Raw genomic sequence first — 24,104 nt, 5'->3', positions numbered from 1 at the left:
CCAAGGGATGGAGGTGGCAGTGCCTGGACACCAGGGTCCCTCCGGGTGGGCAGGGGGGCACGTGCCCCTGCTGAGGCTGAGCCCTCACACGGGCAGGGTGGCCGCTGCCTGCTCCGGGTCTCGGGTGCCGGGGGGGCGGCGGGGCCGGGGTGCCTGCCGCAGGAGCCGCACGTTGTTGTTGGCTGCCTCCGGGCCTGGGGGGTGAGAAAACAAGGGGTTAGGGGCTGTGGGGGGGGTGGCTTGGGGCCAAGCACCCAGAGCTGCACCCCAATAGCCCCAAGAGAGCGGGATCCTCCACGCAGGGGGACACAGTGCTGTTGCTTGGGACTTTTGGAAAGCCCAAATTTCTGCTCACCCAGCTCAAGCTTTGGCTCAGCCCCAACCTGCAGCGACCCACCCCGCTGCTCCATCTCCCCCAGCCCAGGGATGAGGGTCCCTGGGGGCTTCAGTGGGGAAGGGAAATGGGGACAACAGGACCAGCGCTACCCTTGGCTGCCCATGTGCTACCACCGTCCCCGCCACCGAGCCCCACATCGCCATGCCATAGCACTCGCCGGGGCTCGTCCGTGCCTCCCGGCCTCATCCAGCTGCACAGACAGCCCACGGAGCTCACGCTCCCAAAGCCCTCAGCTCATCTTTCCACGGGAGATGCAATTTAGTCTCCCCAAATAACACCCACCCTCCCAGCCCCCCTTTGGGTTTTGGCTGCAGCGAGGGCTGGCGAGCGCCTGCACTTACCTCTGCAGGCCAGGGGAGCCCCTTAAACCCCCCACGTTTCAGGAATGCCGAGGGGCAAACGGGAAGCACCACAGCTGGGTTTTCATAACCCAAATAGGGTTATGCCTCTGCCCACCCTATTCCTGGCGAGAGGGCACACATGGATACCCTGCAAGGGCTGCAGGTCAGGCGCTAAGGGATGTCACCCTGGCCCCAGCAATGCCAGGGTGAGGGGCACCAACCCAGCACCAAGCCCCCCCCGGGTGACAAGGCGCGAGGTAGGTGCAGGATCTGGGGGTCTCATACCTATTCCTCAATGTTAATGGGGCAGGAGTCCGGCACGGCAGCTGCGTGGCAGGAGAGACCAGAAGGCACATGGTGAAGGTGGGAGCGCAGGTGGCGCGGGGGCATGCATGTGAGCGAGCAAAAGGGGCGACCGTCGGGGCTCACCGCCTGCGAACGGGTCTGGGATGGGGACGGGGAGCTGCCACTGATGGGCACGGTGTGAGGGGGCCGTCATGCGTGGTGTCCCCTGGGGTTTCGTGCCAAGGAGAACCAAGGGGTTGGCATGCTTGTGGTGCGGCAGAGAGCCAGGTCCCTGCATGTCTCCTCTCCGGCTGCAGGCTCCCGGTTCAGGCAGCACCCTGCAGCCGGGGCAGGGCGACAGGCGGAGCTCGGGCCCTGCCTGCACTCCTCATGGTTTGCTTACCACCACCCACACGATCAGAGGCTACGTGGTGCCCTTAGGAAGAGGGTGCACCCCCTAAAACAGGGCAGTTGCTCCCACCAGCGAGGTTAAGCCCTGTGCCCAGGTGTGGGGACACCTCCGAGATGGGGAGGGGGCCATGTAAGGGCACCCCCAAGGCCAAGGGCAAGAGCTGAGGCTTCCTCAGAGAGGGAGCAACAAAAATCCTGCCGCCTGCTGATTTATGGGAGGTGACAGTTGCCATTTCGACTGGCTTTTCATGGCCAGCTCGGTCTGCGGATCCCAGAGGGAATGGAGAATCAAACAGGACCAGACATACACACACCCCCCGAAATCCCAGTCAGAGCTCGATCTTGCATAAGTCACTGCAGGGCTCTGGTGCAGAGACCCAGCTCAGTGCATCCTTGCTGTGGAGAGGGGCTGGGGGCAGCAGGACACAGTCGAGCCCCACAGCAGGGACCCGGCCCCATGCCCACCCACCTCTCCTCCCCTCAGGCTGCAGGAGGGGGCTCGTCCCCACCGTTAGCAGCCATCAGACCTGCCCTGCGCAGACCAGTTCCCAAAGAGCGTCGCGCCGAAACCCACCCGGCTCGCCCGGCCCGCTGTGATATCATAGCGCAGAACCACAGACTGGGTTGGGTTGGAAGGGACCTTAAAGACCATCCAGTTCCAACCTCCCTGCCACGGGCAGGGACACCTTCCACCAGACCAGGTTGCTCCAAGCCCCATCCAACCTGGCCTTGAACACTGCCAGGGAGGGGGTAGCCACAGCTTCTCTGGGCGACCAGGGCCAGGGTCTCACCACCCTCACAGTAAAGAATTTCTTCCTAATATCTCATCTAAATCTCCCCTCTTTCAGTTTAAAACCATTACCCCTCGTCCTGTCACTCCATGCCCTTGTAAAAAGCCTCTCTCCAGCTTTCTTGTAGGCCCTGTTCAGGTACTGGAAGGCTGCTATGAGGTCTCCCCAGGGCCTTCTCCAGGCTGAAGAGCCTATCACTTACAGCTGGGATCATCCGCGGGTTTAAACCAGCAAAAGCCCTTGGGGGAATTTCAGGTCTTCTGCTGCCTTCGACACAGCAGCTCCCCAAGCCTCCCCACCTTGCTGCCAGCCTTTTCAGCAGGCGCCTTCCCCCAGTTTCCCTTCCCAGCACCACCCTGTCCCTGGCAGAGGCTGTGGCCACAGGCCAGAGGATGCTCTGAGCCCTGGGGACAGCCCCTGCAACCCGTTGCACACCCCGGGGCTCTGCGGGATCCATTCGAGGACACGGGTCTGCAGGTTTTGTTTAAGCCCTGTGTCCTAAAAATCCCTGGGATGTGGCCTTTCAACTCCTCCCAAAGCCCTTTCCCACCAGACTGAGATCTGCAGAGATCTCACAACAGTGCTGGGGATGAGCAAAGCTTTATGCTTTGAGGAACTATGTCCCACACCTTCATCCATTACAGAGAGGGCAAAAACCAACCCATGGGTCTGATCAGGCAAAACCTCCCCATGAGAGAAACTGGTGGAGGAATAATAATAAATAATAATAATATAATCTCTGGTCAAGGTGATTTTCTTTAAAGCTTTCAAGAAAACAGCACCTGTCCCCAAAGTAAAAGCCCGCCCTGCTCTTGCCAGCCCCGTGGATGCGGTGACATCCAAACCTGCAAGAAACCTCTGCCAAAAAAGGACTTTTTCAGTGCGTGCAAACCAGACCTGGGACTGCAACCCAGCACCACCAGTACGAAATCGTGCCTCAAATTGTCTCCTTTGCAAAGCGGCCAAGTCCCAATAGCAGGCAGCTGCTGACGGGGAGCAGATGGGGCCACAAGGAAGGAGCTGCCCCGAGTCTAACGAACAAAAACAATGTTGCAAAACACCGACTGCAACCAGGAAACAACCAACCAGCCACTACAGCCCCGTGGGCAGCTGCTCCCTTTGCCGCCCCGGCCCCCCGAGCCCTTCCCAGTACCCCGGGACACCCCAGGGCAATTCTCCTCCATCCCCGTTAGGGCAGAGTGCTGCATCCCTGCAGTTATTCCCTCCGGCCCTTCTGTCATCCCCAGGGGACCGCAGGCAGCCCCGAAGCCCCAGCTCTGCACCTCCTCTGCCCCAGCCCCAGCAGCAGCCCCCCGCTTTCCCCAGCAGATGCCGGGGCCGGGTGGCCCCTCTCCTCCAGGAAGCAGCACGGCTCCCTGCCCAGGGCTCCAAGCAGCGCAGCCACCAGACGCACGGGGTGGCCGAAGGCTGGAGAGCGCATCCTTGGCTGGGCTCGGCCCAGGGGCCACATTCTGCACCCCAGCCCAGGAGGGGGATGAAGCCATCACAGTCCCTGCAGCAGAGCAAGAATTTGGCCCTGTGCTGGGGCCATTTGGGCTGCAAAGCCCCTCCCTTCCTCATCCTCCCCCTGGCACAACCAAGGGGGACACGGGCAGAGATGGATTTGGCCGGGGGATGCTTTGCCAGGACGCCCAGCAAAGGCAGGGGGGCTGCTGGGGTGCCCCAGCCCCCTCTCCAGCCCCCCCAGCCTGGCGGGGCTCAGCCAGCTGCTGCTGGAGGGGACACGGGGCATTTGTGGCAGGTGCCTGTTCCTCCCCAAGAGCCTCAGCTGCGTTTCTGCAGCACAGAAACCATGAGGAACAGGCAAGGCAGCAGGAGAGAAAGCTTTCCCAGAGGAAAAGAAAGGGGAGAAAGGACTTTCACCTCCCTGAGAAGGCCGGGCTGGTTTCACTCGCCCTCCCAGCTCCAGCACCCGCTGCAGGTCTGGGACCTGCCACAAATCCAGCTGAAGGGGCAAGGCAGGGGCAGAGTTGCTTTCAGCTTGTCCACAAATGTATTGACACAGAACCTGGCCCCTCAGAGGGCTTCATCTTGGCTTCTTCCCCACCCCATTTTTCCCCACCCTGGGCTGATGGAGAGGAGCCTGCAGTGCTGGGCAGGGTCCCCAGCCTGCCGCCCCCTTGGCCCGCACAGGGACTGGGGCTCACCAATACATTTGTCACCTTTTGGCAACTCTGGGCAGGGCGGGGACACAAGCGTGGGTTGAGAAAACCGTGTTGGCACAGAGCGAACATGAACTTTCACGCGGACGGAGGAGCCTGGGAGGGAGAAAGAAGAGAAAAAAAAGGGATGGAGAGAAGGAGGAAGGAAATAGAAGAAAAGTGGAAGGAGGGTGGGAGAGAAAGCATGGAGAAATGGAAAAGAGGGATGAACTTCAGGGCTCTGGAGAAGGACAACTCAACCTGACGTGCCCCATCTCCCCGGCCCTGGAGGAAGAGCAAGGGGAGGCAGGCAGCCCCGGCGGTGAGGCTGGACCAGGCCCCCCAGGATGCCAGCAGCCCCCTGGCCAAGGGACAAAACCTCCCAGCAAAGCAAGTCTGCGACCCCCTGAGGACATCCCGGTGGGGACAGGTCACCCTGACTTATGGCTGCTGGGTGGCGACGTGCCTGGTGGGGTGCAGCGAGGACAACGTGGTGGGGATGATGGTGATGGTGGTGGGAGATGAGGGATGGATGCAAAGGGCTGGGGTGATGCAGTGAAGAGTGGAGCTGTCCCTCCCACCCCAAGTTCATGTTCAGCAGACGGCCACTCACCAGGTAAGCAGGCCTCAGAGCACAGTTTATTGTCCAGCGCTTTCACGTGTGCGATGCCCAAGTCATTGTTATTGTCACACCTCAGACCGAGGAAAGCGCCTGTCCTCGGGCCTGGAAGGGAGTTAAGGCAGTTAACGCCGCGGCTCGGCGCTGGGGCTTGCCGTTGCCTTTTTAGCTGTGGGGTGGGGGATTTCTGGGTCTTTTCCTCTCCCCTCCCCACTTTCTTTCAAAAAAAAAAAAAAAGATAAAAATGATGCATCTAGATGGGAGCGGGTGAAGAGCGGACAATAACACCTGGGCACAGTGCGAGCTGCTCCTTCCCTTGCACCGGCCACACTGGAGGGCAGCGAAACAGCAATGACCGGCACTGGCACGCGTGAACCTGCTCCCCCGCTGCCTGCCTGGGGTTCAACCAAACCTTCTGCCTGGCACAGCCGAGCAGTCGCCGGTCGGTAGCACCGGACCACGGCAGCACCCGTTACCTCCCGCCGGAGCCTCCCCGGCACCATCAGCGCGTGCGTGACAGCCGTGGCGATGCCGGGAAGAGGCAGCAACTGGATGCGTGGGGCAAAAGAAGCCGTAGCCAAGCTTTGCAGGGGGGATGGAGGCTTTTGGGGCTGAGGGAGGTAACTCTGCTTCTTAGCATCACCTGTACAAGAGATCAGCCCCCAGGTTCTCACCTGCATCCAGCAGATGCAGGCGACTAAACCTCAGGAGGGATGTTCCCAAATAAGCCAGTAGCTGAGAACAGGCACAGGACCACGTCCTAAGGAGAAAGGCTGTCCTGCTCCTGGAGCTGCTGGGATGCCCCTGGATGTCCACCACAGACCCTGGTTACTCCCTAGGTGTCATATTTGAGTCTCCCCATCAGCAAGAGCCCCCCGTAGGGCAGAGGCCACGTTTTGGGGATGGGGTGTTCCTGCTTTCCAGCTTGGCTGTGTGTCCAGGGTGGACGGGGAAACTGCTTTGGCATATTTTTGCTAACCAGAGACTTGCAAACGTGGGAGGGGGCACACTGAGGGCCTCCCTGTCACCCAAAAGAAATCCAAGGTGGCTGGTGGCTGATGGCACAGGGGTGGCCATGTCTTTCCTTGGCTATTTCAGCATAAGGGAGGAGGCAAGAGGAGCCCTCAATGTGCGTGCGTTGGCTTGCGAAGGCACATTGAGGACAGGCCAAAAAAAAAAAATCAGGAACACACCCCAAAGGGAAGAGTTTTGCAGCCCCTTCCCATGGGAACCAGCCCAAATAGGGATCCCTGAGGGGGAGACTTTGAGAGGTGAGAAAAGAGACCTTGGTGAGGGGAAAACATGGAGAAGCCTCTTTGGAAGCCTGTTGGAAACGGTCAGATCCTGCACGCCAGCCAGCTGGCTTCCCCCCACCCACTGGCGTTCAACCCACCCGTGGGTGCCCCGCTGGGACGGACGCTTTCCCAGCCCCGGTGCCCGCAGAGTCACCCAGGGCTCTCCCCGCTGGCAGGCAGGGGGGCTGGGGACAGCAGAGCATCTGCCGCTTGCTCGGCTGCCCACCGGTGACAGCGAACGGGAAGCGAGGGGACAACAACGACACGGGGCCTTTTACCGTCTTCCTGCGTGGGAGAGGCGTCCTCGTCCTCCAGCACGTCGTTGCCCTGCGGCACAGGCGAGAGGCAGCGAGCGTTAGCGGCACCGTGCTGGGGGCTGTCCCCAGGTCCCTTTGGGGGATCATCCCTGGCCCTGGGGGTTTCCGTGGACCAGGAAGATGATCCTGGGTAGGGGACAGCCCCACTGCCCCACCCATCCCCAGGGCAGCCCCTTCCCCAGCCGCCCAGCTTCCCCCTCGTGGGCACCCGGAGCAATTGGGGTCCCCGCTCTGTGCCGGGTGGCACCATGGCTCCCAGCCCCTCGCCGGGCAGCGGTGGTTACCTCGGCATCGCGCTCCTCGGCTGAGATACTGACGAAGTTTATATCCGGGGACTCCACAGGCGTCGACTGCGGGAAGAAGGTGGGAAAGATGGAAGGAAAAAAAAAAGTCTGGTGCCAGTGGGTTTGGAGGGTAAGTCACATCCCATGGGGAAGCTCTCGAACCTGGGGGCAACGGGCACCACCAACACCCCCCCAGCCCCTACCTCCTCTCCATCAGAGGCTGTGGCGCTGGCGGCTGCGGGCGAGGGGAGCATGTCCCCTTCCTCCTCCTCCTCCGTGCCAGGAGCGACGTAGGAGCCGGACATGGAGGACACTGTGTCAGTGCTGAGCTGGGAGTGCTGGCTCTGGGAGGAGGCCATGGACATGACGGACTGAGCCAGGCTGCTGCTGACGGGCTCTGGGGGAGAGCGGGGGCTGAGCAGGGCCGCTGGACCCCCCCAGCCCACCGAGGCGAGTCATGGCATGGCAGCAGCTAATTGAAAAAGGGCATTAACAAGGAGCGGGGCGCGGAGCAAGGACCCGCTGCATGCCATGGAGGTGTGATGGGTGGACAGCTGCCAGCAGCAGGTCCCGGGGGCTCGCAGCCCCCAGTCTCTGGGTCTATGGGGTGATGAAGCAGGGGTGACCGGTGCCCCCATGCCCCCCATCTGCAGGTCTATGGGTGACAAAGCAGAGGTGACACCCTGGGGCTTCACGGCATGTCTACGGCAGGGCAGGAAGGGGCCATGCAAACCTACTCTGTGTCCCCCCACAGCAGGACGGACCCGAGACCGTGATGTCGCTCTCCTGCCTTGCCAACACCCGCGAGCCCCACCGTGCCCTACCTTCTGGGGACGAGATGGTGGAGGAGAGGGGGGTCCCAGTGCACGAGGACTGGTCAACGGCTCCCGACGACGACAGGGTGAGGTTTTCGCTCTCCGGCGTCACACCGCATTCCTGGAAGAAGAGTCCGTGGGGAGGACGGGATGGGGGATATTCATCAGGGATGGATCCATCTCCCCTGAGCATCCTTATGGATGGAGGAAGAGCCAGGAGGGGCAAACCCCAGCCAGACCCTCTAGTCCCAAGCCTCCCCAAACCTGTCACCCCCCCTCAATGCCTCAGCTCATCGCCAGCAACGGCTGGGCGCTCACCTCCTCACACCGCGCAGGGGATCTCCTCCTGGGGACCCTCAGCTCTGACTCAGTGCACGACTTCTCGTCCTCCTCTTCAGGCAGGATGGAGGAGTTCTGCGAGACGGACCTGCCCGGAGGGGGCAAAGCAGAGGGCTTCACCCCTGTCCACAGCCCCCAGACCCCCGTGCCCACCCCGGTACTCACTTGGAGAGGCTCTTCTTCAGCTTGAGCCCCGGGGGGCCGCAGTCGGGGAGACGCTCGAGGGGTGAGAGGGTCCGCAGGGGGGGCAGGGGGCCGTCGCTGCCGTAGGAGGGCAGGGTCCCCGCGCCCGGGGGGTCCCCCAGCACGCGCAGGGCGGCCGGCGAGGGCGTCAGTGGCCCATTGAGGGCCTCCAGCAGCGACACCACCTCGTAGCCTGGGGGGATGTGCTCCGAGGACTGCAGAGAGGGGGGACACAGGGTGAGGGTCCCCCCTGGACCATTTCGCTGCCCTCCCACCCCTGCTCCCAGTGCGATCAGGATGCCCTGGGGAGAAGCTAAAACACAGAGAACAGACAAACTCTCTGCACAAATGAAATCCCCAAATCTGTGGTCTTTCCACCCAACTGAACGCGCTTTTTTTGCAATATCAACCTTGTGTTTTTTGCAAGATTAATTTGCATTAAATAAACCCTGACCACAATAAGCATGTGCATCCCCAAACCTCCCCAGCCCAGCCCCGCTGGGGTGGATGGGGCCAGGGTCCCACAGCCGCCCAGGTGGGCTGGGCTCAGCCAGGCACTGACCGAGTGCTCCTCGGAGTCAGAGGTCTGCGAGGCGATGATGGGGTTGAAGCTGGTGGGCGAGAGGGGACCCAGCTTTTTCCTCATGGCTCGGATTTGAAGCAAGGCTCGGAAAGCTGTGGCAGTGGGGACGAAGAGTGGGGTGAAAACTGGGTGCTGAAAGGAGAAAACACCCCCCCACCCCCCCAAAATGCCACCCCCATTTCCCAGGAGAGGCATCCCTGCACTGCACAGCATCCCTGCCCACGGGGCTGGAGGGACCCCAGAACCCAAGGATGGGAGATGCCAGCCCCCCAGAGACACCAGCCACCCCCCAGAGATGCCAGCCACCCCCCAGCCCTTACGCAGCCTGCAGATGGGGCAGTTGTTGGCCTGGTAGCGCAGGGTGTCGGCGCAGGTGTTGCAGAGGCAGAGGTGGCGGCAGGGCAGGATGAGGGTGTCACGGACGTCCGAGAGGCAGACGACGCACTCGGCGCTGTTATCACTCACCTCGTCCTCGGCCACCTGCCCCGCGGGAGAGACGGGAACCACTAGGCCTCAGGGTCCCCAGCTCACAGGGCATGAGGGTGGGTGCCCTAAAATACCGGCTGGGTGCCCTGAGGGCTCGCTGCGGGGTGCTGCCTGTGTCCCTGGGCTGCCTGCTCTTGAAATACAGCCCTGGGACCTTATCCCTCCCCTCCTGGAGGCTGGGAGATGGGACAGAGGCATCAGGCACCCCACAGAGGGACGCATCCTTCACCCCAACTTTTACATATATATATATAGCAGAGGGGGAGACACATCCCACACCTGGAGCCTCATGGTCCCCTCCTCAGCCAGCAAGATCCAGCCACCACCATCCCAAGGGACCACAAAGGATGGGTGGAAAAAGGCTCAATCCTTCAGCTTTCTGCCTCCAGCAGCTTCAATGCCAACACAAAGTGTCCTCAAACACCCACCCGCCCCCAGCAGCTCCGCGTTGTGCTGCAAACCCTTATCCCGAGCATGTGTTACTGGCCAGACCTGTGCTAGGGGAAGGGAAGAGGGGGTGAGGGAAGACCCGCGGGACGCAGGCTGGGGGATGCAGGCACGTACCTTGGAGTCCTGCGTGTTGTACTTGTTCTCGATGCCGTAGATCTCCTGCAGAAGGTAGCTCACACCATCCACCTGCAACCCCGTGGGGAAGGGGTGAGGAGCAGAGACACGGCCCCCCTCAGCCACCACAGCCCCTGCTCCCCTCCTCGGGCCAGCCCTCCTTGCCCCAACGACTGTGGTTTCTCTTTGCATCGATGCACTTGAAATTGCCGGTGGTCCCCAAGCCCCCTGGGAGGCAGGAGCAGGGCAGGGGCAGGCTGCTGCCTGCACCGGGGTCTGCTGCTCCCTGAAAGTCCCTCGTCACCTTCCCCCCAGGGCTGTGCAGGGCAGTAGCTGCCACCACCCACAGGGACACTCAGACACTCACCACTTGCTTCTGCTTGAGGGGCTTCACACAGAAGGTGCCATCGCTGTGCTGGAGGGAGGAGAGCACACGGGTGGGCACCGGGGCTGAGCACCCCAGGGACGCCCGTGCTCGAGCACCCACCCACCCCGTAGCTGTCACCGCTCCCAACCACCCCTTTGTGCAGCAATTCTGTTTTTTCTTGACACCCTGGTACCAGGCGGGTGCGGGATGTCACACACACTGCAAGGCTGGAGACTTGTTAGAGCGAGGAAGATGGAGTCGAGACCAAATGCCTCAAAAGTGGGTGCTTAAAATCAAGGATCTGGGGGATATTCCCAGAATTTCAGGAGCAGCTCCAAAATAGCCCCAGCCCAGCAGCACCGTCCCAAGCCCCGCGGGGTTCCTCCAGGCTCTTGCACCCAGTGGGCGAGGCGGTAGGAGATGGGGAGGACGGCCCAAGCTTGGCACTTACCTTCTCAAAGGTGGCCAGCAGCACGTGGCAGTGCCCGGTGTGCTCTGCAAGACACAAAGGGACGGGCAAGGCTCAGGTAACAGGCAGGGCCACAGCGGCAGCGAGGAAAAGCAGGAGGCTCTGCCCGGTCGGTGCAAGGGTTGGCAACACAGTGCCAGCAACTGGGAAAACCCGACCCAGCAAGGAACCCCCTTCCTCACCCTCTCCTTCATCCACCACCGCGTGCACCACCATGGGGTACACCTCCCGGTCCAGGTCGAAGCCCAGCTGGAGAGAGACAGGGGGAGAGCCTTGGTGAGACAGAGCAGCCATGGAGGCTCCATCCCACGTCCATAACAGGTACCTGGCCCTGCGGTTGATGCCACGGGCCGGTGGGACCCACCTCGTCCTCGCTCCACTCGGAGGGGTCCACGGTGTGGGAGGGCACGCAGAACTGCTGGCACACCCCCCGCTTGTAGTGCACCGTCTCCGACTGCAGGCTGTTGTCCCTGGGGATGTAGCTGTCCCGCGGGGCCAGAACAGAGTCAGGGGCACCGCGAGTGTCCCCACAGTCCTCCCGGTCCCCCCAGCTCACGAGGATGCCGGGAAGATGGAGGGGGGGGGGGGGGGTCACTCCTGCCCTCCCCTCCTGGATGCCTCTTGGGAACTAGGCAAGAAGTCCTAAAAAGGGCTAAAATAACCCCAGGGCAGCCAACAGGGGACAGGAGGGGACAGGGACAACTCCACAGCCAACCTGCTGGGGACCAGGAGGGGCAATGGTTTCTCCTGGTCTCAGCTGTGACCTGGAGGTAAAAAGAGGGAGCAGGATGGGATGGGGAAGGAGGTGGCAGGGGCTGGCAGGGACCTGCCAGTGGCACCCAGGGGAGGCAGGACACCCCCCTCCATCCTCGGCACTACCAGCAGCTGCCTCATGTCCCGAGGAGAGATGCTCCAGGCAGGAGAGGCTCCGTGTCCATCAGCAGAGCCTCACGCCCTGGCCAGGGGGACACCCAGGGCTTGGGGGGGACACAGGCCAAGCTGGTGCTCCTCACCTCGCCACCCCATTGTGGAACTCCTCGCTCGCCTGGTAGTAGATGGTTATGGCCACACGGGCGTCCGTGTCGAAGGTGAACTCCACGTTGTAGTGCACCTTAGCTTTGCTGACTTCTTCCCCCAGGGTCTTCACCTCCTCCGAGCACCTGGGGAGCACAGAGGGTCCAGGGGACGGGCACCCCTCAGGGTACCCCAGGACTGACGCCCTGGCACCAGGCTGCACCGATGGCCCCAAAAGGGGCTGCCCCCCTCCATCATCAGGGGAAACTGAGGCACGCCAGGAGGGCCTGGCATGCCCAAGGTCAAGCCTGCAGCCTGAGAAGTGCCTGAGAAGGGGCACATTTGGGCAGCAGTGGCTCGTCCCCCTCCATCCAGCCATGCCCAGCTGAGAGCATCCCTGTGCTCAGCATCTCCTGGGAGCATCCAGCCGGACCCTTCCCTCCCCATGGCTCACGGCCGTGGGGGGCCTGGCCCCGTCCTCCCCACCACAGGACTCACTTGACGAGGCGCAGGGTGTCCTTGCGGATGTTGATCAAGCTCCTGAGGGTCTTCACGGGTTCCTGAGGAGGTGGAGCAGCGTAAGGGAACTAGGACAAGAGAGACACGGGTGAAGGCAGATGCACGCAGGGGGGTTACAGCGGCCGCAGACCTTGTTCCCAGACCCCCCAGTGACCCAACGTGACACCCCATACAACGCACAGACCTGGGGTGGGCTGTGCACCCGGATGGGTGCTGAGCACCCACAGCTCCCACTGGCACTTGGGTACCAGGCAGCGTGGTGACGGGGACATCCCTCCGCAGAGAGCAAGCCTGAAAGCCCTTGCAAGGGACAGTTTCACCAGAGTGGGGGGCACGCAGAGAGGGGTTGTTCCTTGTCCCTTTGTCTGAGGGCGGGAGGGATGCAGGGGACACAGGGCTCAAGGCAGGCGCGTGGCCACTGATATATTTTTAGGTACACGGAGCTGCTGGATGAGGCTGGAGCTCCCTCCCTGCTCGCCAGCCAAGGAACAGACACAAGTGTCCCTGGTTTCTCCCAAGGATGGATGGGATCTGGGTGGCGGGGTCCGTCAGACCTGTGCCCAGAGCCAATGGGGCGGCTGGGCAGGACCAGGCGGGCAGCAGCGCTATGAGGGAGAGGTGTCGAGCCATCCTCTAAGGTCACCTTGTCCCTCCTGGTCCTTCCTGTCCCCCTGCACAGGGGCTACAGGGCTTGCTGGGGAGAGGGGACACAGTGGCACCCTCTCCTTGGTGCTGCAGCCACCCAAGGGAGACTGAGGGCACCAGGGAAAGGATGTAGGACCCATCTCCCTCCTCTCCACCTCCCAGGTAGGTTGAACCCCAGGAAGGGATCAGCCCCCCCGGGGGTATCACACAACACGTGTGGGAGAGATGGAGGCTTACACCGGGATTAACACCCGGCTCGTTGGTGAGCTGTCACCTCAGGTGCAGCCTTGGGAGAGGGAACAGGTCACCAAGCCAGGCTGCCTGGGCCCCTTCATCCCCCCACACCACCCCCAGCCCAGACTGGGGAGCTCAGGGACAGCGAGACACCCACTGGCCCCCAGTTATGGAGGATACAAGAGTGAATTGTAGATGGCACTTGGGGATGCCCCGTGGGGAGCCAAGTGCCTGTTTTCAGGGACTTGGGAAAGCCATCGTCACATTCCCCATCCCCAAAGCCATCATCACTTTCCCTGTCCCCAAAGCCCTGCAGACCAGTATGGATGGGGCTGGGGGACCTGCGCTGGTCTCAGAGGGACAGGACAGGACAGGCAGCTCGCAGGACCAGGCAGAGACCTGCCCCATCCAGGCATCAGCTCCCTGTGTCCCCCTGTCCCTTGCTCTGGTCCCACCGGTGGCACCAAAAGGCAGGGTAAAGCCCAGGCTGGACCCAGCGTGGCTGATGGCACCTTGGAACTGCCGCCCCCTCCCTCCCCTCTAGGGGAGGAAAAGGGCAGCTGAGTCATTAATCTGCTGTTAATAAGCTTTTTAACAAGTCATGAGCACTAAATGGGCACCTGCAGAATCGTCCCTTGCAGCTGGAAGGGAGCAAGTGAGCAAAGGCCTCCAGGCTGGAGCTGAGCCATGTCACGACATGCCACGATACATCCTCTGCTATTCAAATTAATGAAGCACCCCAACCTTGCTCGTTTGCATCTTGCCCAGCCCAGCCATACCCAAACCAGCCCACAGCGAGTGGGCAGAGCTCGCCCTGGCAGGGAGAGCACCCATGGGTGCCAGCCCCCTCCCGCCGCAGCACCCAGGGGTGGGCGATGGAGGAGGAAAGGGGCAGCTGGGTCCCCTGGGCCCAGCCCTGCGGGGGCGTTGGGCTGGGCAGGATGGGGAAGCACCACAGGCAAATTTCCTGCTGCAGAAACCACTTTGCCGTCACCGTTGGGCTCTTTCACACCCACATCTGGGCTCTTTTTTTGGGGGGTTGGGGTTTGGTTGGGTTGTTTTTTTTTTTGAATAAAATTTTGCAAGACAGATTTGCACATCAGAAAGGGGCTGTTTAAAGGACTTTTTGCATCTCCTCAATTTAAATCAAGCTGAAAAACAACAGAAAAAAACCTCACTGCAACCGTTACCCGTTTAAAAACACCATCTACACATCTATAGTGATGTTTGGTCCAGACCAGCTTCTGTTGAAGTGAAAAAAGCCTCTCAAAAAATCTTTCTTGGGGTTTTTCTACAAGCAGCCCCAGGCTGGTTTGCATGGGCAGGGAAACCCAGCAGCACATTTCAACCGTCCCCAGGACTCCCTGTGCTCGCCAGGTGCCACAAACAGCTTCTCCGCTCCTCGGCCTCTGCAGAGATGTCCCAGCAGGATGGCAGCTACTAAAACCTGCAACGCCCTTCCCAGGAACCCATCCTGAGCTGGAAAATCCAGATCATCCCATATCGGTGGAGGGGAAAGTCTGCACAGGCTCTGGGTGCTCTGCACATCCCCGCGGCAGCAGCTCAGAGAGAATTTTTCCAAGACCTCTGGCCCTCATTACCCCAGGAACCCAAAATAAATCCCCACCAAAAAGCACTCAGCAGGCCTGAACGTGAAAGCATCGCAGCCGAGAAGCATCAGGAAAGTCTCAGAAGTGGCATCAGAGATGCCCAAACAGTGCCTGGACACAGGCTTCAACCAGAAACACCACTGGTCCTCCTGATACCAGACGGTTTAGCAAGAGTAGGCCTCAGAGTAGGCCCTAAAAGGCCTATTCTGTGTTACCTTTACACAGAATTAACTTTCCTGTCAGTAATTTTCCTTTCAGCTGGAATAACAGAGAATAACAGGATGTTCTGAAGCAAACCGCATGTTTTGTGGATAGAGTCTGCTTTTGGGACTGATAACAGCATTACAGTCGTGAACGATTCTTGCTTGCGCTCAGTCTTAGAAAATCCAAGGTCTCTGTTAAATTCCTTGCTAATTATAAAGAAGGGCCAAAGACAAATAGGACTGTGAAAAACAACCTTGTGATGTCTTAAATTAACTTGATTCACAAACTCTGGTGCCGGAGGAAAACGAAATCCAGTGAGAACCAGAACATCTTCTCCTTGAGGCCACCTGCACTTGTCAACAAGGCCTCAACCACACTTGTGCAGAAGCACAATTATGGGGGGATTGCGACCACCAGAGACCCCCAGGGACCACCCAAGACCCCTTCCCCAATTTAGTACGCATGAGCAGACAATTACGTAATGTATTAGCATATGCATAAGTTTCTTGGAATAGGTGGGCTTTTCTTGGAATTATATGAATATTCATTTTTCTGTAACGTATATAATGAGTGTGCTTTTGTCCCTAGGCGTGCATGCTAGGAGGAGAGATGCCCCATGCACCCAGCGCTGCAATAAACCAATGTCGGCTTCTAAACTATCATTTGGTTTAGAGAGTTTTCTTGGTTACTATTTTCCGGTAACACTCCCTGAGCCCCCAAAACTGGCCTGACCCGAAAGCCCAGCCCCAAAACACCCGCCCTGTTCCCCAGGTAGACGGGACCTCGGTCCTAGCTCTGCAGCCCAGGGCTGTCGGTAATTAAGCTGGAGCGATGCCATTTAATTTGCAACGCCGTATTAATTCTTTCTGCTGTTTCCAAGCTGTTCCTTTACCTTCCCCGCTGCTTCTGCTGTCGGGGCGTCTGACTTGGGAACTGCTTGCTGGGCAGTTTAGAGGCTTTTACTGTCATCAAGAGGCTTTCTCAGCGCTCGCTGCTGGAGACAGGACCCAAGAGCTGACTTTTCATTTTCTGGGGAAGCGCAGAAGATGGAGAGAAAAGCGCTGGCTTTGCCCAACCCAACGCTCTTGGGTTTTGGGGGGTGCTCCTGCCCTTGGCTCTACCGGGATCCCTGCTCTGGCACAGCCCCGGGGCCGGGCACTTCCCTGCTGAAGGACCGTACGATACTGCCAAAACGCTGCCGAAGCCGATTTCAAGGAGGAAACGCAAACCGGGATGGCAGCAGCCCTGCCAGCCCCAGCACAGAGCACGGCCATTAGCACCAGGCAAATTTAGCTCGACACAATAGAAAAGCTTTGGCGCCTTTTAATTCCTCACCTTGAATTTTTTTTTAAACACTTGACCCCCCACTGCTTCGGCCGATGCTGACGAGCTGTCCCCGCCGATGCACCCGGAGGAGCAGGGGACACTTGCCCCTGCAGCCGAAACCCGCTGTGGAGACAGCCCCACTCTCATTTCCTCCCTTCCAAAGGCAGTGAGCAGAAAAAACATCTCCAGGACTGTGGGGTCCGGGGACCGCCCCTGCAGCTGGGTTTCCCCGTGCCCTGGGACCAGCCGGAGTCAGCAGCACACAGCACTGCAAAACCCATTGGTGCTGCCCACAGCCCCCTCTTCTTTTTTTTGCTTCCCTTTTTCGCTAGAGCTTGGGGAATACTTTCTCCTGCTCCTGGCCAAGCTACTCTGCCCCGCACCACACCAGCACCACACCCGGCATGTCCCCCAGCCCATGTCATCTGGTCTGGGAGATGGCTCCTGGCTGAGCTGGGAAATCATCACAGAATCAATCAGGTTGGAAGAGCCCTCCGAGATCATCGAGTCCAACCTTTGACCTAATACCACCCTGTCAACTAGACCATGGCACTAAGTGCCACATCCAGTCTTCTCTTAAACACCTCCAGGGATGGTGACTCCACCACCTCCCTGGGTAGCCCATTCCAGTGCCCAATAACACCTTCTGTGAAGAAATTTTTCCTAATGTCTAACATGAACCTCCCCTGGTGCAGCTTGAGGCTGTGTCCTCTAGTCCTGTCGCTAGTTGCCTGGGAGAAGAGGCCAACCCTCACCTCGCTACACCCTCCTTTCAGATAGTTGTAGAGCGAGAAGGTCTCCCCTCAGCCTCCTTTTCTCCAGGCTAAACACCCCCAGATCCCCCAGCCACTCTTCATAAGACTCATTCTCCAGACCCTTCACCAGCTTCGTTGCCCTTCTCTGGAAAGGCAAGAGAAAAAGCAGCTCTGGAAGAGGGAGTGAGGAAGGAGGAGTTGGGCTGAATTATCCCATTACCCCGCACCATCTTCTTCACCCGCTGATGTTTTTAAGCCAGCGGGTTTGTGCGTGCAAGCAGCCCTTGGAGGCTGGAAAATACATGCGGGTTCGATGACCCACAAGACAGGAACCGCAGAGAGCGGCACCCAAAGGCAGACGTCACGCAATCACCCGGTCCGTCCCTAACCGCCTGCAAACCTGCTCACCCCCTGCAACGCCCGTTTGGCAGCGAGGCGAGAGATGCAGCAATAACATTACGGTGCTGTGGAGCGTGTGGATGCGGGCAGGCTGAGAGGAGACCCGGGTTAGTCCCCGAAGGAGGATAGGTTGCAGCAAGCAGCCAGCCCTTATATTAGACACCAGAGAATCCACACAGGTATCCCAGGCTGCTTGGCTGGCTCTGCCCTTGGGGGGTGACAGCCAGCAGCCTTATCCCACACACCCCCATGACACACACAGTCAACACCACTTCAGGAAGTGGCACACTGGGGCTCTGGGATCCGCTCCCCACCAGTACCCACCACCACGGGCCGGTTCCCCAGGAAGTTGAGGTCGCTGTTCTCGCCGAAGAGGTAACCCTCGGGGTGCGGGGAGTCGAACTTCTCGCCACCCATGATGAAGTGGTTGGCGAAGTAGCTCCCTGGAAAGCAAACAGAGACCACGTGAGCAGGGAGGGGAGGACACGGCTGCAGCCAGGTGATGGAGAGGCACGAAGCCACCAAATCAATGGCTCAGAGGTGGCTTCATCCCCAAGGTCACCTCACCAGGAGCCTTTCGGGTCGAGCTCGCAGGCTGCCAGCCTCCAAGCAGGCAGAGGCAAAGGGAGCCAGCCAAGATGCGACCCTTCCTGCCTGCCTCCTGCCCTCCCCTCTCCCTGCCCGTTTCCCCCCGCTGCCGGCAATCCCATCCCTGCCCGGCCGCCACAATGGCCAAAGCCTGGGCAGAGAGAGCCAGGATGGGGAGAGGCTGGTGAAGGGGCCCAGCCCCACGGCAGCGCCCAGTTTGGGGTCTGCTCCATCCAGTGGGATTTAATGGGAGCAGATTCACACCCCAGGGCTTCAGCTGCCTCCCTCCTCAAGCGCAGTGCCTGCTCCCCTTCCTCAGCCCGGGAAATCCTGGCAAGCCCCAGCCTGATCTGAGACACCCAAGGTCACCCCGACCTTCAACCATCCCCACACTGGCCGGGGCGGTCGAATCCCAGTCTGCAAGCAGGGAGGGGAGATGGCTCCCGGCTGGCAGAGCAGGACAGCAGCGCTGATCCTCTGCATAGACACCAGCTCATTTCCCGAGGAGGCAGGAGAGGCAGCGGCCACAGCCTGTCCTGCCAGAGCACCAAGAGCCCTGGCCTGGCTCCTACACCCCAACAGATGCTGCTGGGAAGGGGCAGCACAGGCCAGGCATGCAGCCCTCAAAACAGCCCTGGCTGTGGACACGCTGCTGGGAAGGTGGGCAAAGCACAACTGAACTGAGTTCTGTCAGTTCTCAGCCTGCAGCCTTCCCTAGGAATGTCCCACCTGCAGGACGGAGGATTTTGGGAGGCTGTAGACCCTCCAGGAGGTCAGCAACCCCTCCAGAAAGTGCCCCATGCCGGCCTGATGAACGCCAGGCAATGACCAGTGCCCCTTCTTCCCTCACAGGGTAAAGAACAGAGCCAAAACACCAGCGTGTCCCGTCCCCCGAGCTGGGAGCAGCCCCCAGGTCAGGCACTTCTAACTAGAAGAGAGATTTTCCTCCCAGTCTGGCGAGGAGCTGACTGGTGCCTCCTCTTTGTCCGTGAGATCCGGGCTGTGGCTGCCTGGGGAAAGCACCCTGCGGCACAGGATCCAGCCGGGGCAGGAGGGTCGGGACTTCTCCTTAGAGGTGGGAAAAGGAAGGGAAAGGGGGAGGCGAATGGGGATGGTGAGGGGCTAGCAGAAGGACCAGGAGGTGGGAGAGGCAACGGATGGAGGACGGACACAGCGTCCTGCGTCCCACCGGCCACAGGGATGGCGTTTGGCTTGCAAAAACCCCAAACCCAAGAGCACAGAGCCACCCACAGCCCCTCTGTGGACACCCCAAAACTAAACCTTTGGGGTCCACAGATGACAGGAGCTCAAACCTGAGCTGTAGCTCTGCTTGTGGGGGCTCAAGTGAGAGGCTGCAGTTGGCTTCCAGCAGACGCAGCGACTGCCCAGGGCTGGATCAGGCCTTAATACTGTATTTAAAAACCAAACCCAAGCCCAAAGCCCAAGGGGAGGAGGAGATGGGATCTAACGCCGGGGCAGGGGGGACGAGGGGGGCCACGCAGCTTCACCCACAGGCCCCGTGGCACAGGGATGCCCGGATGCAGGCGCCCATTAGCAAACGTCCACCATCCATTATTGATGCCTGCTGCTTTCTGGTCCCGTTTTCCACGTACATAATTTATAGGCAGCTCCCCAGGAAAGGACGCAGCCACGTGAAAAACAGAAGAAATGAAGAGCAAAGTGCCTTTGGGGCTGCCTGCAGCAGCACAGCCAGGGGACGGGGCCGTCCGGAGCTTTTCCTGGTACTGAGCTGGGGCGAAAGCAGGAGATGGAAAAAAATTTATATTTAAACTTGCAGAAAATCTTCCCCAGCACTGGGGAAAAGCTGGAGAATGGAGCACAAGCTCTCTGCGATGGCCCCAGCTGTGGTTTGGTGGGTGCTGGGGGCTCCCATAGGATGGGCAGAGCAGGCAAGGACCACGCTGCCATCGCTCAGCTTCTCTGCCGGGGGTTGGGAGCACCCTTGGGTGCTGCAGGCTCCCAGCGCACCCTGTGCATGGCCCGGGGGCTTCAGCTCCCCCGCTGCAGCGAGCTGCGCTGGCCCTGCGCTCCCTCCCCAGGGAGGGCCCTCCAAAAATCTCGAGTCGTGCTGGGCTCTGCCAGGGAAGCCCAGGGCATCGGCAGGACCGTGCCAGCCCCGCCAGGTGCCGGTGACCCCGCGGGCACAGATGGGCGGCAGAGGAGGGAAACACCCTTCCAGCCACAGCCACTTGATTATCAGCTAATTATAAATCCTTAACCTACACCTGTCCCCGGGGAAGGAAAGCCCCGTCAAGGACGGTCACATCACGGAGGGAAAGCCAGGCTTTAATGAGATCTTAAACTCCAGAGGCCTGGCGAGCGTGCGGGAAGGGCTGAACACAGCGGCTGCTGGGAAGGAGGAATAAACCCAAACTGGCTGATGTTCCCAGCAAACAAAGCGTGTCCTGCATGCCCGCCGGCACCAGCACACGGGACGTATCCAGCACCAGACGGTGCTAATAACCCTGCCAGCCCCTTTTCTCCATGAGCACCGGGGCTGCCACCTCATCCAGACGCCTCGAGACGGGCGAGGACCCCGCGGGCACAGACCCTGGTGCGTGTTGTGGCCATGCCCGTGGCTCTTGCACACGGTGGCACGCATCCTGCGTCATCCCCCGAGCCATCGCTGCCCTGCTGGTGCCCGGCTCGGCTCTGGTAACGCAGCTGCTGGCTCCCAAACGCCAGAGCCTGGATACTTCAGCAGGGTCACAGCCCGGCTCTCTGAAGCTCATTTTCAGCCCATCCGCACGCTCCCAGCAAGGGAAGCACCGGGTTTGGCACTGCCTGCGGTCAGCCCAGCGCCCATGGCACAGTGCTGGCACAGGAACACCCCGCGGCAGTGGGTGCCGGCACAGGGTGCTGCGATGGGCACGGCACCGCCTGGGCTGATTAAAAGGTGCCGGGTGCTTCTGCCCCGGGGCGTCCCATTGCCACCCCGTGAGCTGGCACACTGCGGCTTATTTAATTCAGCGCTCCAAAGCGGGCAGCCCAAGCCAGCAGCAAAGCCAAACCCCAGCCCTGGCACTGCGAGATTAGAGCCACCGAAGTAAATCCCAGCCTTTATTTCAAAATCCCGGGTTGACTAATCCCATTTGCACCCTGCCTAGAGGGGTTGGGACCCCCAGGATGGGAAGGGGAGACACTCGATGGGGACAAGACGTGGCTGCCCTATTCCCATGGGCTGCACCGGCCATCCCGAGTGAGCCTGTAGCCGAACAGCCAAAGCCACATCCATAGAGAGAGGGAAATGCCCCAGGGTCCCATGAGACCCCTCCCCCCCCAGGGCCACGTTCCCAAAGCCAGTGACTGTTTCGAGGTGGCATTTGAGGCGAGAGAAGTGCTGCCACCCCTGAGGAATCAGCTCCGCTGCCCGGCACGTCCTTCCCTGCCTCCTTCTCGGCTGCTGGCAGTGCTGAAGGCAAATCCCCTCTCGGATTAAAAGCAAACCAGCCATAATCTCCCACAGTCACCAGCCTGCCCTCATCCCAGTGCTGATGCCTGTGTCAACTGGGCACCTCCTGCCCCTCTCCCCGTGGACCCTGGGACCAGCCCCCCAGCTCTGCCCAGGCCCCATCGGTGGGGCCAGCCCAGCTGAGCACACCTGAAAGCCCCGGCTTCTCCCCAAAAGCCAGAGTTAAGCATCAGCCTGGTGTCTTCTGCCAGCTGAGATGAGTTTGGAAGTGCTCAGCTGGGTGCACTTGCTCCCCCAGAGCAGGGCACAGGACTGGCACCCTCCACCCCCCTTCGTGCCCAGGTATTTCAAGAGCCCCTAAATAGGATGCAGTCCCAAGACAAAACCCCTGCAAAGAGCAAACCCACGGATGGGGTGGTCCAGCTTCAGCTGGCATCAAGGTGACAAAGGCCTTGAAGCCACGTAAAAGGGGGAGCCCCGCGGGGGGACAGGCTGCCGAGGGTCAGCCCTCTCAACCCCGCGGTGCCCCGGTTAACCCCCACTGCCGCAGAGGTGCCTGCCAGCTGTGCAACCGATTTTAGATTAAAATTAAAACAAAAAAAAGCCAAGCACAGCTTTTCAGGACAAGAGCAGGGTTTGTGTTGGCTGTAATTCTTCCTAAGGAAGTCTTTATTTGTAATTAGCGAGTAATTTATCACAGCGCTAACAATCCAAGCGTTTACCTTATCCTATTAACTACCAAAATAGTTATCTATTAATAATATTCAGTGCCGCGAGGATCCTGTGGCAATCCCCGCACACACACCCGGTGCTCCCGGGCATCATCCGCTGACATCGGTATTTTTGCGGCTCTGAAGCGTTACCCACCCAAGGACCGGACCCCTTCACATCTCCCCACCGCGACCCCCGCAATGCCCCCCCAGGACACCCGCTCAGCCCGGCCATTTGCAGAGAAAAGGGAGGCACGGAGGGGAGGGAGGGATTTTCCAAGGTCACACACAAGGTTTGAGACAGGGCCGGATTCGGGAGAGACATCAGGGCCGAGCCCGGAGGCAGGGCGAGGAGCCGGGGAAGGCGAAGTCTCCCCATGGCAGAGACTGGGGTGCTGCTATGAGGCAGAGCCCTGGGGAGGAGGGATCCCCTCCAATCCCTCCCACCCCAGCCTCCTTCATCCTCCCGGGAATTTAAACCCAGGCTTTTTCCCCAGCAGCCAGAACCTGAGCAAACAACTACAAGAAGAGCTCCAGCTTTCCCAGCCCTGCGCCGCAGGCCACGGGTACAAATAATAATAGTAGTAGTAATAAAAATAATAATAATAATAATAATAATAATAATAATAATAATGATGTCACATTTGGGTGCCGGGTTTGGCTGGCAAAGGGGCACCCGGAGAGGGAGCGCCCCATGGGTGACCCCCTCCCTGCCGCACACAACCAGGGTGCCCAGCACCAAACCAACATTTTTAGGGTGCCCCCCCCAGCTATATGCGGTCAGGCTTCGCTTTGGGGTGCGCAGGGGCATCCCCGACCAGTGTCCGGTCCCCACCCCGTTCGCCCCCCCCCCCCCTCCCCTCCCCTCCCCTCCAGCCCAACCCACCGGCGGCACCGGGACGCAGGACCCCCCCCCAGTCCCGGGGGCCTCACCGGATTTCGGGGGGTATCTGTAGACGGAATTCGCGGGTACATCCACTTCCTCCACCCCTGCGTTTTGCCGGCTGGTCAGAGCCCCCATGGCCGGAGCGGGGCTTTAACGGGCGGGATGGAGCGGGGTACCCACCGGCCCGGCACCCGCAACCCCCGCCCGCAGCATCCTCCGCCCCGCACCGCGCCCGGCACCGCCTCCGCGCTAGCGCCGGGGTTGCGCCAATGCGGGGCGGGGTTGGGCGGGGCGCGGTGCCCCCGCCCCGCCCCTGTCCTCCCCCCTCCCGGTTCCACCCACCTGCCTCCAGTACCGGTCCCCCTGCGCCCCCCACCACCGAAGTCACACACCCCAGTGACCCCTGCCCACCCCACTGTCCCCACCTGTATCACCTTCCTCTCACCTTCGTCCCCAGATGGGGACACCCAGCAGCAACCCCCACCCCAGGTTACCCCCCCCCGCCCCAGGCTGGCTCACAGCACGGCCCCTCTGTCCCCATATCCCCCCCCAGCCGCTCGGGTGTCCCCTGGGAGCCAGCCAAGCCCCCCGCTTTGCCCAACATGTCATCTGGCGCAGGGGGAAGGAGACGGAGCAGCCGTTGGCACCGGGGCTGAGCCCCCCCCCAGCAGCACCCCAGCGCTGGGCAAATGCGGGGGGCCAGGTTAAAAGCCCCCCCAGTGCACACCCCCATCCTCTCCATCCTGCCCCCCCAGCTCTGCTCTGTGCCAGCTCTGCCGGGCACAGGCTCTGGAGGCATGGAGCTGCCTGTCCGCTCTGGTGCACCCCAACACACCCCCAGATTCCCCCAGTTCCCAGCTACTGGGAAGCACTGGGCACCTTCGCATTTTCCGCTTGGGGATGAAGGTGAAGGACAGACCCTTCGACCGCTCGCTTAAAAACCCCGGAGATTAATTAGTCCTGCAGCGCAAGTTAGTGGAGCGTCACATGATTTTGATTTGAGTTGATAACACGAGCGCTATAAATATCAACCGGGAGATGTGCAGAGAGGCGGACCAGCCGCCCTGATGTCC

At 60.5% G+C, this 24,104-nt stretch overlaps 1 protein-coding gene across 1 annotated transcript; it reads right to left on the bottom strand.

Moving 5' to 3' along the window:
- Positions 1-1,023: 1,023 nt before the first annotated feature.
- On the bottom strand, positions 1,024-23,181 carry RNF157 (ring finger protein 157). The gene is made up of 19 exons (XM_068413363.1): positions 23,079-23,181; positions 17,739-17,857; positions 12,221-12,309; positions 11,722-11,868; positions 11,073-11,190; positions 10,891-10,957; positions 10,691-10,734; positions 10,240-10,287; positions 9,873-9,944; positions 9,143-9,302; positions 8,754-8,914; positions 8,222-8,454; positions 8,036-8,144; positions 7,727-7,838; positions 7,106-7,299; positions 6,903-6,968; positions 6,580-6,628; positions 5,001-5,111; positions 1,024-1,064 (listed from the first exon to the last, which is right to left on the bottom strand). Exons 1-19 carry the CDS (start codon positions 23,164-23,166, stop codon positions 1,024-1,026), a joined length of 2,028 nt encoding a protein of 675 aa, XP_068269464.1. The 5' UTR covers positions 23,167-23,181.
- Positions 23,182-24,104: the final 923 nt, after the last annotated feature.

Source organism: Nyctibius grandis, chromosome 15, assembly GCF_013368605.1.
Source record: "Nyctibius grandis isolate bNycGra1 chromosome 15, bNycGra1.pri, whole genome shotgun sequence".
NCBI lineage: Eukaryota > Metazoa > Chordata > Aves > Nyctibiiformes > Nyctibiidae > Nyctibius > Nyctibius grandis.
Note: the sequence above shows the minus strand (reverse complement) of the source record. Positions and strands in the feature narration are given on the sequence as shown.